The sequence below is a fragment of the Nothobranchius furzeri genome, chromosome 11 (genome assembly GCF_043380555.1).
Source record: "Nothobranchius furzeri strain GRZ-AD chromosome 11, NfurGRZ-RIMD1, whole genome shotgun sequence".
NCBI classification, from domain to species: domain Eukaryota; kingdom Metazoa; phylum Chordata; class Actinopteri; order Cyprinodontiformes; family Nothobranchiidae; genus Nothobranchius; species Nothobranchius furzeri.
The window spans coordinates 24,830,997-24,846,124 of record NC_091751.1 but is presented as its reverse complement, the minus strand read 5'-3'; the positions used below and the strand labels follow the sequence as shown (position 1 = coordinate 24,846,124).

The window sequence follows — 15,128 nt, the reverse complement described above, 5'->3', positions numbered from 1 at the left end:
CAGAGCAGTGATGGGAATAACGCCGTTTAAAATAACCGCGTTACTAGAAAAATAATTTTCTCAGTAACAAGCGAACTAATTAATTACCGTCTTCTTTTATCAAAACGTCGTTTCTGTTACTGATAAGGAAATGCGTGCGTTAAGCAGTGCGGTGTGTTGAAGCTGTCATCAGCTGATCAGGAGCTAAAGAGGCAGATGTTTTCATCCAAGAGCATCACGGCCCGTGAAGAACGAGGAAGACGTGATGAATATCTACGGCTGCAGACCCCCCGCAGATTCGCTGCTGCAGGTGGGAATCTGCAGCAGCGAATCTGCGGGTCTGCAGCCGTGCCCTTCTTAGCGTGACAGCGGGACGTCCTGAAGGTCCACTCACCTGTTCACCGTTCAGACGTCCTGATCTTCTACCTTCCTAGCTCATCCAGCTGTAACCTGTTTCTGATCATGTCTTTAGTCCCGCTGTAACACTGATGCATCAGTCTCAGACGTCATGGAGCTCAGGTGTTATTAGAACTACCTGTGTGTGTTTACCACCCAGCTTCAGCTCTTCTGTGGTTGGATCTGACCCACGTTGGTAAATGTAAGTCCTCCATCAGGCTTGTGCCTCTTCTAGTGTCATTTTAAAGGATTTTATTTATTTATTTAACCGTTACTAGATTACCAGCAACAGAAATGCTACTAAAACACATAATTATGTGAAGCTGGAAAAATTAAACTGCTGTACAAAATTACATTCATTTCTGTAATTTAACTAGACTGAGAGACCATTTAAAGGCTCGGGAACCTTTACAGGTGTTTCTATTTGCAATTTTAAATTTTAGCTGATTGGGGTCTTGTTAAATATCGCACAGTGACCTTTTAATAGTCTAGATAAGTGTAATGCTCCTGTTAGTAGTTTGTCCTGTTAAGTGCTTATTTATTTAAATTATTCAGGTTTATAAAAAACATTTGGACATTTTATTATGTTCCAGTCATTAGTCATTTATATTTCACTATTGTAGTAATTCTTGCATGCTTTAATGAAAAAGTAACTAAGTAGTTATTTTTCTTGGTAATTAGTTACTTTTATAATCTTGTAACTCAGTAATTGAGTTACTTTTTTGACAAAGTAATCAGTAACTATAGCTAATTACTTTTTTAAAGTAACGTTCCCAACACTGGTTAGAAAGATATGTGGCAGGTCTAGCATTGCAGCTGTAATTTGTGTAAAACTGCAGTGAGTTAGAGACATAAGTGTTCACCCAGTAATTACCTTCTGGTTTATGAAGTAGTTTGCGAGCAGACCACAACATCGTCACACACCTTTCACCTTTTGGTGGCAGTGATAATCAGTACTTGTTTTAGCCAGTGTTCTTCTCTTATTGATTTATTAACAGAGAGGTTAAGTGAAGGAACAACTCACACAAACCATTTCTTATCAGCTACAGGAGCAGCTTTTATAATTGAGGCAATCATTCATTTTTATCCACAACATTATCAACATAATTTCTCATGTCCACCCTGCTCGGGGTGAAGTGTGGAATTGTGCATGTGCACACACATTGACAGAGCTCCAGCTTTTATCAGATCTATGTGAGAAAGGCAAGTTGATCTGCACGAGAATGTGAGCAGACCATGAAAACCATCCATCCATCCTTCCATTTCCGTCTGTTTTTCTGGAGTCGGGTTGCGGGGGCAGCAGCCTAAGCAGGGAGGCTCAAGACTTACCTCTCCCCAGCCACTTGGGTCAGCTCTTCCGGGTGAATCCCAAGGTGTTTCCTGGCCAGCTAAGAGACATAGTCCCTTCAGCGTGTCCTGGGTCTTCTTTTATGTCGCCGATAGCTCTGATCATGTATGTGTGGAAGTTATAAAACCAAGAAGTTTCATGGTGTCAGGTCAATATTTGAAGCTTAGCCACGCCCACACCTTTAGACTTTTGAAAAATTTGGAGGTTTAGTTTTTTCCCATGTGTTTTAAGAAAATACAGCAGACTTTTTAGGATGATAAGTGAAAAGGGCAAGCGGGGGTTAGCGTACACAGCAAAAACACGTGTCAAAAATGACACATGTTGTGTTATTTTTTAACACATGTGCGGAGTGTGATCAGGGACAACACATGTTGAGTTAATTTCAACACATTAAATGTGTGAGCCATTTTAACGCACAAATTGTGTTAGTTAGCTTAATGCTAAAATGTGTTGTTTTTACACATTAAATGTGTAAGCCAAGTGTAGCTTTTAATGTAAATTAGTCAAACAAAATAAAATTAGGACTGCTTTAAAAAAAGTTTATTTTTGATTTTCACATAAAAACACAACATGAAAGATGAAAATACTTTTTGAAATGTACTTATCTTAGCATATGCATAGAAACACAATGAAATAAGAAATTACTGCTACAAAACCATAGCAAATAAACACATTCCCACTGTGTTGAATAAGTCTTTTGGAAGTGTAAAAACATATTACAAACCTTTGTGCTTTTTTTAAACCATTTAGTGCTTTAAACTAAGTTTAAAACTTTAACCATGCAATACCAGCAATAAACTGATTACTAAACAATATAAAACAAATTAACCAAACAACAAACACTTTTTGCAGTAATGATACCTTTTCTAAGTTTATTACATGCTGAGAACAATAGACATTTTCAATCCCACCAATCATAACTTTTTGTTTCAAGTGTCAGAAAATTTAAATGTTTCATTTGCAGAAGTATCATTTCTCTGTTTGTTATACATTTTGTTGGGTCTTAAGAATGTATTGTCTTTTTAAAACATGTTCAATAATATATCTGTTCATCCTGTTTTAAGAAATTAAAACATTTTGTATCTTGGGCTCAAATACATTTCATCTGTTTTAAAAGCTAACATTATGTCTAAAGGCTTATAATGTGCCAAATCAGCCATGCTGATCATTTCATAGTCGTTTGTTTCTTTTACAGCATACGCATAAAAATGTTCATCAAAGTACTTTACTGTTATGATTTTCACAAATATCATAAATGATCCTGTATCGGTCTGTGGCATGATACAGATGATCTCGCCAAACAAAGGGTCTCCTTTATTGTTTACTTTAAGTGTCAGTACAGTGCCTGTTTTGTAAGTTTGCCCAAGCACACCAACAGTGTGAGTAACATAAACACTGCTGTTTAAAGTCAAGTCATGGTGTATTGTTCTGAGATTGTCCAGTATTACTTCTGCTTTCTCCAAAGAGGTGATCGTAACAAGACATGTGTTAGTGACATCTATTTTCTGAGAAAAAGGGTCACTTAACTTGAAACTATACATCTGCTGAACCTGATGCTTATAGCTCAGTGTTTTAGAAATATTTTTAAAGTTGCCAACCACGTGGGCATGTCTTTTTAATGGATTGTGTTTTGCCTCAAATCTCATACACCATAGTTGAGAAATGGGTCCAAACATAACAATCATCCTTGGATAGTGAATCATAAAGTGGTGTTTAGGAATCAAATTTCTGTCATAGATTTTTTTAAATAATACATGGTGCTCTATAATGAGCTGTTTCAGAAATACAGCAAGCCCTAGTGTGACAGTTGGTGCAAAGACAATGCTACATATTTCCCTCAGCAGGATAAACAAATGCCAATGTTGACTTTTCCTGTCAACAAGATTGCCGATGAAAAAGGGCAACACCTGCAAAAGGCACCACATTTGTGATGCTGTTTGTTTAATTGCATTGTCAGAAGTTCTCAGATTGAGAATAACACTTGGCTTATTTTTTTCATTTCCATATCCATAGTCAAAACTGGTGATTCTATGATTAACCAGTTCAAGAGAAAATATCTTTTCTTCATAAATGAAGTGGTGTAACATTAATCTCACCTCTAAAGGGGCTACACCTTCGAGAATATCGTGCATAATGTCGACACATGTGTTCTCTGTCACATGGAAATACTGCAGTTTATTCAAACAGGAGTCTTCTTTAACTCCAGTTGAGCTAGGATCATTATGCCAGACACGCTGCTGATAATTCTCTCTAGTGCGTTTCTCAAGCTCATCCTCATCAAAAACAGTCTGCGCAAGATTTTTATCAACAAGGCAGAAGTGGCAGAACTTGTTTGCAGAAAAGCTCTCAACATACCCACATAGGGAATGGACGGCCAAATTGTCTGCAGTCAAAACACAGATAGTTCCATAGAGCTGATAACTTTCTCCTTGGATCTCTACCTGTACACCTGATCTTTCAAGAAGTTTGACGTCATCAAGCAGTGGTTCCAAAATCTTACCAAACCCATATTTGTCTCTGTCCATAGAATTAAAAAGAAGACATAAATGAATATGTGAGAGGGACAAATTATGTTTTGGTGGCAGATTCTTTAAGGCAAAATAAACAGCACCCATTTTATGAATTTTAGTTTTGGAGCCCAAGGGGTTTACAGTTTCTAAGTCATCAAAATACAACTGTATTTGAAGAGCTTGAGGACATCTGCTAAACAATGGGTGAGAGGAAAAGTGTGACCCATCACAGTAGTTGTGCATTTTACCATCAAATTGTTTGTTACTTTGCAAGTATTCTTTCTGCATCTGGACATTACTGAATAAAAATTTAATAGTATCAATTACTGAAATGTATTGACATGTGTCAGCTGCCAACACTTGTTTCATTTGTCCCTGTTTTCTTGCTGTGTCTGCCCTATGACCAAGAAATATTTCTTTTGGCTTCACAAGATCAAAATTTTCTGAGAGATACTTATTTATTTTAAAAGGTGTGTCAACATCTTTAAACATATGTTTAGCACTCTCAAATTCACTCATTAATGACTGGACAGACTCACTATGAAGTGGTACTTGGAAGTTATTCAGCAATGTAGTTGTCGATTGTTGTAGACTTTCAATTGTTCTTTCAAGTACTTCTTGTGTGCAAGTAATGCTTCTTGCTACATCCATCAAAGTTGTGTTTGAAGAAGAGTACATTTTTGCTACAAAAGAAGCAACACAATCACTGGAAAGAGTAGGTGTTAATGGTACAGTTGAAACGTTTGATGTTTCCTCAATATTATAAGTGTTAGTTTCAGATGTGGCAGATGATCTGCTGTCATGAGCCTGAAATGGCACAGTGTCCATTAATGTTGTGGGTTGGTGGTCCCGATGAAGATGTTTAGAAAAAGAATTGAAGTTCTGATATGTCCGAGGGCAGCCTTCTTGGCTGCAAATTAAAGTGAAACCCTGTCCATCTGATAAGGCATGAACTTCACGCAGATGCCAAATTACTGTCTTAACTTGTGTCGATATCAATTGTTTACACTTTGGACATGTGTACATGATAGTGCTTTACTGTGCAGCTTGAAGCTTGGAGATCAGTTCCAGTACCTTGGCTTTCCGGTTGGTTGAGATGGTAACTTCGTAGATGTATTCGAAGAAAGTGAACACAGAGCTGAGCTGGGGTGGATAGGCCAAGTTGCAAACCCAGTAGAGCTTGAACAGCTTGTCCAATGCACATGTCAGGCCATCATTTACTGGAATGGTCACACCGTCATTGCTTGCAACGATAATGTACTGGCGAGTTGCACTCTTCAAATTGCCGATGCAGATCAACTGTGGTTGGGTGCCTTGTGCCACCTCAGAGTTGCTGCAGAGGGACGCAATGCTGGTCCCAGCCTGCAAGATAGAATAATATATGAATTTTGTGAGATCAAAGGGAATAGCTTTATTCTTTCCCCCGTGTTCTGTTTGGCTATGAAGCAAACAGAATTAATGTCTAAAGCTGGTAACAAGCCCTACAGATTTACTCTCAGGTGGAGCATCAAAGCTTCTGCTTTAATGTCACGCCTGATACTTAAAACTTTATTGTTATTGTTTTTTTCAATGCTTTATAGTTTTGACCAGACACAGAGACAGAGGTGAAAGAAAGGAAGAAACAAGGGGGGGGGGGTCCCACAAGAATAAGCAATCAATAACCTGCAGAAAGAGAAAAAAAACACACAACAGTACAACAGGAGCAAGCTATCACTGCGTCAACCTGATGAGGAAATATAAAATCAACATTGTTTTACTGAACAATCACACGATAATAAATCATAATGCATTTAGTGCCAACCACAGCCTCAAGACATGTGTTGACAATACCCAAGTCCATACTTATGAGAGCACCATGTGAGCACCTGTGTGCGAACACGCGCTTGTAAATGTAAGATTTCTCTATAGGAGCATACAATAGAGAGTGTGAGGGGTCACAGATCTGCCCCCCAAAGATGTGGAGATGGAGGGAGCTCCAAGTCCCAGAGATCCAGGAGCTGTCCCAGAGCACAGGGACCCAACGCCGAGCAAAGCATGCCACCACCCCAGACCCCAACATGATGACCAGCTCCCCCTCATAGCCTCCAGCCCTGGCAAGCCAAGCGTCGGAGGTGTGTTAAGACCCCTAGTCTTCTTCCACCTGCTCCAATACAGTGTTAGTGGGTGTTGATGAGGTGTATTCCATGGCTGTGGTGAACAGGCAGTGCAGGCATCGTCTGGCCTACGCCAGCTGATGCAACCACACAAGCCCACTTCCCCCCACAGTCCTCTGTGTCTCTGCCTCTGTTCCAGAGGAGCCAAGGTCCACCTGAGGCCCTTGAGCCTAGGCCATGCACCGCCGCTTGTTCCTGTCTTCTTCCCGGCAGCTTACAAGTCAGGACCCCATCCCCAAGTCCCCGCCCAGATCCCCACAAGGGACCCGCCGCCCCCACACCCCGAGCCCCCAGGCACCCACCCAGACCTACTCAAGGGCAATGCAGCCACCAGGCAGCCACCAGGCAGCAACCCATGGCTGGGTTCCTTATATAGGTTACTTTTTTCTGATCGACTTAATGAACTGACCTGTGTTGGAATGTTTACCATGTTAAGTGTCTTGAGACGACTCTTGTCGTAATTTGGTGCTATATAAACAAACTTTAATTGAATTGAATACATACCGGTACAAAATCAACCAGGAACGATATTGCAGACTTAATGCTGCATCGACTCCCAGGCAATGGTGGCAGAAGATGTGTGAGAACAACCAGCATTGTGTAGCACTTTTCATCTGGGGAAAAAATAGAACAGGCACACAAATATATTTAAAAATTTTAAATTAGGCAAATTTAAAATTAGGCACAACTCTTAAAGTAACTTTCTGGAGTTTTCACCATTCAGAAATTGATACAGGCCATTCTAACCCCCTAAATCAGCCTTGCTCTGAAAAGAGCAATTTAACCCTCCCACTTGGCCAGGAAATTAATATGCTAATGACCTGCTTGCTGATTGGCTGGTTTAAACCAGAAGGCACCAGACACTGGAGATTGCAGATTGGAGGAGGAAGGGTTCCACACGTTATTTTGAGAAGTTTCTCAGAAAAATAAGTTTTTCTCTGGCATTTTAAAACTTTCTAATTTATTGTGTAATTATTATATTTTATTGAAAGGACAAATTAAGATGATATTCAAAATCAAAAGATTGCCAACACTGGTTGTGCTGCAAGTCTTTTTCTTTTTTTTCTCTCCAAAACATTGTTTTGTCAAAATGAAGGTGATGGTATTTTACATAGAATTAAAATTCATGTTGAAGTTAAGATTATTTCATCAAGTAGGACCTGTGGTTAGCTAGCTCATGTAAAACATGTCATGTCTTGATGGAATCGGGAATCGATAGGAACTGCAATCAAAATGAGGAATTTGAATCAGAATCATTTAAAATCAAACGATGCCCAACCCTAGTAAGCATCTGGTTGGACAGGTAGATGCGTTGTTAAAAAGATGGAAAAATGGACAAAGTGATGGACGCATTTGGATGTATATTAAAGATGAGAAGTGCTTTTAGCAAGTTAGCACTTTGGATGTATATTTGTAGTCAGGTCAATGCAGTGTGGGAAAGATGGATGAACAGACAGATGCATGTTTGGACAGAAAAATGGACTGGCATGTCTGTTTGGACAGATGTAAGGATGGACATATTTAGACAGATGGATGGACCATTAGATTTTCTATTTGCAGCTAATGCAGGAAAGAAGAGTTAAGACTATTTTCACGTTCTGCCTGCAAATGAAACTTGGTGACCAATAAAACAGTTTCTGAATGGAATAGCTCTTAAAAACAGACAGAATTTTGAAAGGGTAATAATTTTGTACACACCAGCAGATATTCAGGATTAATACATTAATAAGTGTTACACAGCAGACACTTTCAAAGGAGAAAACACATACCATCAGTTTGGTCTTCCATCCCCTCTGTTAGCAATGAAACATCCCCTCCTTCCATGGTAGCCAAAGATTTCAGTTTTGGAATTATGCTGACTTCCCATCGTCTGATAAACAGCTCCGTCTTGCCATGAGTCATTCTTCCGAACTCAATATCCAGCTTAAATAAAAAGAGAAGTTGTTTTAAACTATACATCAACAGTTATTAATGACATCAGGCATTTGCTTTAACTAAAGAAGGAAAATGATGAGGCCTACCAGATTAGGCATGTCCAGAAAGCGTGGATATTCTTCCAAAATTTCAGCCATTGTGGGATTCTTTTTTGATATCCATGACCTACGCCTTGTGTACGTGTTTTCCATAGCAGATTTAATTGAAGAGATGTTCTCTGAAGAGGGCCTGAGTCGTTTCATGAGGGTGATCCACTCATTGGTTGCACTGCTCTCCCCCTGGTCCTGTTCTGATTCCATTCCAGTATCACAGCTTATCTTGCGCTTTGAGTAACGACGCTGACCCGCTTCAAGCTTTCGACGGATATTACGCAGTCTCATTTCCAGGAATCCAGAATGTGATAATGGATCATAAAAATGCTCCTGTGTTGAAAAAGAATGAAAAAAATCCAACAGCAAAACATTAGTTTGGATTACTGACAATAATAAAAGCTTAAAGACCAAGTTCCCCCATTTCCTATATATTTAGATTTTTTTCTTTCCCGTTTTAAATACCGAATCACAGAAAATACTTATTCAAGCAAAAACTTGGGGATGTATTTGGAAAAGAGGTTCTCATGTAACATGACTGCTGAATGTTCAATAAAATATAAATAAAAAAAAGTGTTTAGGACAAAGCTTCAGAGCTACACACCACACCAGTGTTGTCATTTTTACACATGATCTGCAGCACAGCTGTCTGCCGCTGCTGGGTAATGCTAGTGAATAGCATAAAATGGGAAGGGCTGCACTTGAGATATTTTCAACATTTTTTATCAATATTTTTCAATAATTATTGTAAATGACCTGATTTTTTTTATCTATATGCTTTTTTCTATATCGTCCAGCCCTAATAATGAAGACACTTTTTGGATTTAGGCAAATTCTACTTACAAATCCCTCTCCTTTTCCTTCAATCTGAACTCTCAAGGATGGGAAAGTGGCGATGATTGTCTTGGCTAAAGTCACCTTCTCAGCACTTGTTGGGTAACTTAAGGGGTTGAATGGAAGAACAGAAATCAAAATCTAAATTAGTGAATTGAATGACTGAAATAAAAATGCATATCTATGTATACACTTCCACTCTATATATGTAGTATGTATGTATGTATGAAAGTATGTACTTACAATCCATGCTTCTCCACCAAGTGACTGATGCAAACTTTGACAAGGAGCTTCCTTGTCTCAGTTTTAAGGCTCCCTGTTTTTTGTGTTCCTCAAGTATTTTTGGTGCTTTTCTTTGTAATAGTATCTGCAGACTTCCCAGTTCGTTTACCACAGGAAGATGCTAGATTGAAGGCAGCAAAGGGGATATGAGAAGAAATTAGATTTATTATAAACATTAGTTAGGACTGCTTGATTATTGCAAATATTTGTAACATACACAAATAAATCCAAAGTGTAAATTTTTATATTGAGCTGAACCCCCACAACCTGCTGCAGAAACATGTAGTCTTGTTCAGTGGTGATGTAAGGGAGTGTGAGGGCTATAGTGCTATTAAAGATTAAATATTATTGTTCAGCCTGAGAAATTGGGAAGGGGTGGCATGAGAGCAGATGAAGACATGCTCATATGAGAGCAGCTCTGATATAAGATAAACCCACTTTAGATTAAAAAAAATGTATCGCCCGTAAAAAAAAAAAAACACCTTGGGAAAATCTATGAAGGCAAATCTGCTAAAGTCCTTAACAGAAAACGGTTGTTTTGTGGTGACTTTGTTTGATTTTACAAACTTTAAGCTCAAAACTGCAGCGAGATGTTAAAGCAACAGCACTTGATCACTGCGAACGCCGCTCTGCCTCGTCGTCTGCAGCATGCCGTCTCTTCGATTGTGATCGGTCAATTGACGACATTAGACCAACACACTAGAGCAAAGATTGTGAACAGGAGGAATCCTCCCCCACTTTTTCTGATCGATTCTAATTCAGAGTGACTGAAATCCGACAGTCTGTCTGAATGTGACACAACCCTCCTAATTCTAAAAAAGAAACATTCTGGCAGAAGGCCATCACTGGAATTTAAAATCGCTTGCCATTTAATTTCACTGTTACCAAGTGTATGTGACACTTCTTTTTTTCCAGTGCTACAGCCCAGAAAATAATATAACACAAATAAAATGAAAATCTTATACCTGGATTTGATGGAGCTCTTCAGCAGTTGTTTGGGGTAATGCTTCGACACTTGATAGAAAGACCTGGAATTTGTCAAAATTCCTGATGTCTGTTGTTCTGTCCACATCAACAAACTCTTGGAAGTCAGCATGATGTTTCAGAACTCTGTCAAATGCAAAACCTGGTTGCTCAGACATGATGTGGGTTATTAGCTGTTCTGTAGTGTGAACAGTATAAATCTTCCTTGATGACTCGTTTCCATTTTTGAAGATGGTAGCAAGCACTCTGATTGATCCAGGTTGTAGGTCTGGGTTCTGCAGAAAAAAAAGTTATTTACTTTTATTTTATAATATTATTATTAAAGTAAATCTCAAATTAGATCTTATCAGACGAAATATAATTAGGACGGTTTTCCTCATTTAATATAAAATGGTTGGCCACATATTTTTATGAGTAGTATCTCCAAACACGGCTTATTCAACAAAACAATGGCAATACAATGACTCAAGTTTATAATGTTTGCCTCAAGCAGAGTTGAAAAACTACAGCAACATGCAGTTCAACATTACATGACTAATTTTTTACAACTATTTTATTTATATTTTACATTGCTTTAAATGTTTTTGTATTTGCTTCTAATGTTGTTTTACTTTAACTTAACACATTTTGATTAACTGGTTTATACTCATGACATTTTCTACCCTTTTAAAAAACGATATTCACATATTTTCCTCTGCATTTGAACAAGTTACTGACATTTTTATTTGGTGATCAAACTGGAGCTACCTGTGCATGTAACAAAGTATCACTCAGTATAAACATAAGTTAATAATAACACAAGTTACAGGGCGGGTTAGTGTAGTAGTTTTACTAAATTAATATTTTCAAAGAACTATGTATGTTCGCTTCCGTGTCCTCGTAGTCAGTGGCAACAAATGCCTTGGACCTGGGAGTTTGAAAAGCGTAAAAAACAAGTTAGTTCATTTATCAAATACAAACGGTTTACGTTAGCTAAAAAAGACAAAAAAACGTCTGATGGAGCGTGTGATCCGTGACAGTTAATTCTCGCTGGCCGCTATATAAAGTTTTAAACAAGTCGTTTCGATCGGTAGATAGCTAGCAGGAATAGCAACGCATCCGGATAGCGACCGTATCATCCTTCAAAGTAAAAGCACCACTGGCCTTGTCAAATCAATATATCAATAGGGTACACAATTTTATTTTGAAATAGATTTCTTTTTATAATTAATTATATTAATATGCGCTTTACGGTATTTTGTTTCAAAAACAGTGCGTGAGGATCGAACTTATTTAGTTATATCACGATTTCTTTTAGTTTGATCACATTCCCCTTCAGAGGGTTTAATGTTTAGCAACTTTTGTTTAACAACTAACGTTTTCCAAGGCATTCATTCGCTGTGCTACGGTTTTACTCGTACCATTTAACTTCTCAAACTGTACAAGTCATGTTCTCACACTATAGCACGCAATGTTCGGATGTGACCTGACTGTTCACACTGCGTGGACGCAACACAGACATGAAAACATGCTAAAATAGCAGTTTTTACACATCATGTCAAACCCTTAAGTTTGAAAACCCGGAACCAGTGGTGTTGTAGTAGAGTTTTAGCCAAAGTGCTGGCGAAGCCTGTTCACATGACGCATGCGCTATGTGAGCGGTTCTGGTACTTTTGGGTCACAGCGTTGCTTCAACAGTGCGATACCCTGAAGAGACAAACAAAATATGAAGCACTTTTAATATTCGTGTGACTGCAGATTGGCTGTTCGAGAGCTGGTTGTGAGGTGTTAACCGCCTCTCCTTACCCCTACACTACACCAGGCAGAACTTACCCCAAAAAAATTGTGGAACAAGAGGGAGATTGGCTCAAAACGGTCAGCAAATCGTAGTGTACGTCCAGCTTTGGGGACACTGCTGTTAACAACACATGTAAATATATTTTGAAAATGTTTGACTATCTAACCTAGCAAGCGAAAGCCTGAGTAAAGTAAACTGGTTAAGCTAGTTAGCTTATGCTAAGTGGCGCCAAGTACTGCCTAACCGCACAAGTCAATAAACACTGCGTAGCCACCTAGAATATTATATATATATATATATATATATATTTAATAAACAACATTCAAACAATGTTACTTACAGGCGGATCAGAATCCTCCATTGTAATCCCCTCCAAGAGTCCGGAGAAATGAGCGGACTGAAGTAACACAAACCGACTGAAACTGGCGGGCGGAAGTACGTTTTTTTTTTAAGAAGCCTAATGATTGGATGACAAAAAGCTGCCGTTAAACTTTGAAAATGTTTAGATGTATCATCTTACCTTCGTCATTTTTTGCAGATTTTTTTTTTTACTATGCATAGCTTTTCTGTTTGATTTCACCAGACATTTGTAAAAATTACCTATTGTTTTTAATTACATTTGTAAAGACTTATTTAATTTCTATTTTATCTTGCTAATTTGTATACATGTCAGTGAGGTTTTACTAATATAAATAATATGAATAAAACAAATACAAAAATACTAATACAAATTTGGGTTTCAGCAGGTTGTATTTGTGAAATCTCCTGCCACAACTTCAAGCACGGAAGATAACACTTTTAATGTGTCAGTCAGTTGATAGGAGAGTTACACAATGTGTGCTAAAATCTACACAACATGTGTCAAAATGCTGTTAACACATCCACCTGTGTTGATTTTTGACACATCTCTTTTTGGAGTGTACATTCAAGGTGTGCAAAAAACACTAAATGGCGTTCTTGGACCAAAATAGTCGACTTCCTGTGGGATATGAAGCATGGCTCCAAGAGACCTTTTGTAGATCCTGAGACACTACATAATCCAGGAGGCATCGCAACTAGATGCCCGAGCCACCTCAACTGGCTCCTCTCGAAAAGGAGGAGCAGCAGATCACCCTGAGCCCCTCCTGGATGACTGAGCTTCTCACCCTATCTCTGAGGGGCCCAGCCACCCTGCGGAGAAGGCTCATTTCGATCGCTTGTATTCACAACCTCATTCTTTTGGTCACTACCCAAAGCTCGTGACCATAGGTGAGACTTGGAACGTGGATCGACCGGTTAATCGAGAGCTTTGCCTTCGCGGTCAGCTCTCACATCACTGCGGAAGCTGCACCAAAAAATAAAAAATAAAAAAACCACATCACCTAATCAGATATTTCCACCACATCTCTCAGATTGGTAAAAGCAGCGTGTTTGAGCTTCTCTCCATGTGGAACAGCTTTAGATCTCTGCAGCAACAAGAAAGAAGCTGCAGAAACAGATTCTTTGTCCTTGGTGTGATTTTATAGTTACACACTGTTGTGTCAGAAGGTCATATCACAATCATAGTCACCATAGTTTTATCTATCTATCTATCTATCTATCTATCTATCTATCTATCTATCTATCTATCTATCTATCATCTATCTATCTATCTATCTATCTATCTATCTATCTATATCTATATATATATATATATATATATATATATATATATATATATATATATATACATGCGGCTTCACATAGACAGAAGACGACACAGAAACTTCATGTCAACTGAAAGGTGCATCAAGTGAAACGATCCAAACACCTTGTGACTCCATCTTATTTTCGTAATGGGCTCGACACACGGGAGGCGACAAACGACCGCGATCAGCGAAATTTGTCGCTGTCGCTTTTATTACCTGTCACACGGGAGGCGATCCGTTGCAGCGGCCAGCGGCAAAGCCGTCTACGCGTTCTGTTCCATGGCGAAATCGAAACTTCCGTTGTTCGGTTTGGCTGTGTCACGTTGGAGGGAATTAAGGTTATTTAAGCGGTTCAGAGTTAATAAAGTGGTAGATATGATGTTTCACAAGTTATGTGAAATCTTACTTGTGATTTTACTATATAAACATAATAATAATCAACTTCTCCTTCATGTTTGCTCGGAGATGTACGGAGCATCCTGTCCGCTCATTGGTCAGTGAATGAAACCTCCGTTGATTGGTCCTCGCCCGAGCGACAGCGATGAAAAGTTGAAAATGTTTCAACTTTCTGGGATCGCGTCGCTGGGTCGTCCGTGCATGACACGTGCATGAGTGCAAACTTTCACACGCACGTTTTTCTCGTTTCGCTTGGTAGGAGAGAGACCCGCGATTATCGCTTTGTCGCGCATGTCTCATTGAAAATGAATGGAGAGGCGATGTCGCCTCCCGTGTGTCGAGCCCATAACACTGGAATGACAGCGTCAATCATGGTCCTCCACTGTTACAGCCATAGAGTTTCTCCAAGTTTTGTACCAGTAATCATGGACATGAACGTCCTAATGCCTGTTTTGTGACTTTGTCCCCTGAAAGATTCTGTGGGGGGTTGGGGTACCAGGTTCTCCTTTAAGGGTTATCTGGTCCCTGCACAGCCAAGGCAATGACTGTGTTCAAATTCACGACACACAGGCATGCTCTTGTCTTCAGTCTGTTTGTGGTAGGGCTGGGCGATATTGCCTAAAGCCAATACCACGACATATTGAGGATTTCACCTCGATAACGACAAATGAACGATAACTACAGGTATGCGCAGAAACAAAGGTCGCCCAATAGTTGGGTCTGCCACATGTATTACGTTGAGTCACATAATTACGTGACTTCTTCAGGGGACATGAAT

The 15,128-nt window shown here is 39.1% G+C and overlaps 2 protein-coding genes across 4 annotated transcripts in view; one reads left to right on the top strand and one right to left on the bottom strand.

The window, feature by feature from the left end:
* lrrc3b (leucine rich repeat containing 3B) overlaps positions 1 to 15,128 on the top strand; it is a 43,154-nt gene that overhangs the window by 11,833 nt on the left and 16,193 nt on the right. The window lies entirely within an intron of this gene.
* LOC129164705 (uncharacterized) lies at positions 5,176 to 12,227 on the bottom strand. 2 transcript variants are annotated; one of them, XM_070556238.1, is made up of 5 exons: positions 10,492 to 12,227; positions 8,408 to 9,647; positions 8,156 to 8,309; positions 6,891 to 7,000; positions 5,176 to 5,595 (listed from the first exon to the last, which is right to left on the bottom strand). In XM_070556238.1, the coding sequence occupies exons 2-5, from the start codon at positions 8,699 to 8,701 to the stop codon at positions 5,269 to 5,271; spliced, it is 885 nt and encodes a 294-aa protein (XP_070412339.1). In that variant the 5' UTR covers positions 8,702 to 9,647; positions 10,492 to 12,227; the 3' UTR covers positions 5,176 to 5,268. The 2 variants fall into 2 exon arrangements, with proteins under 2 accessions (XP_070412339.1, XP_054601633.1); XM_054745658.2 differs by lacking the exon at positions 10,492 to 12,227 and having other exon boundaries at positions 8,408 to 9,907.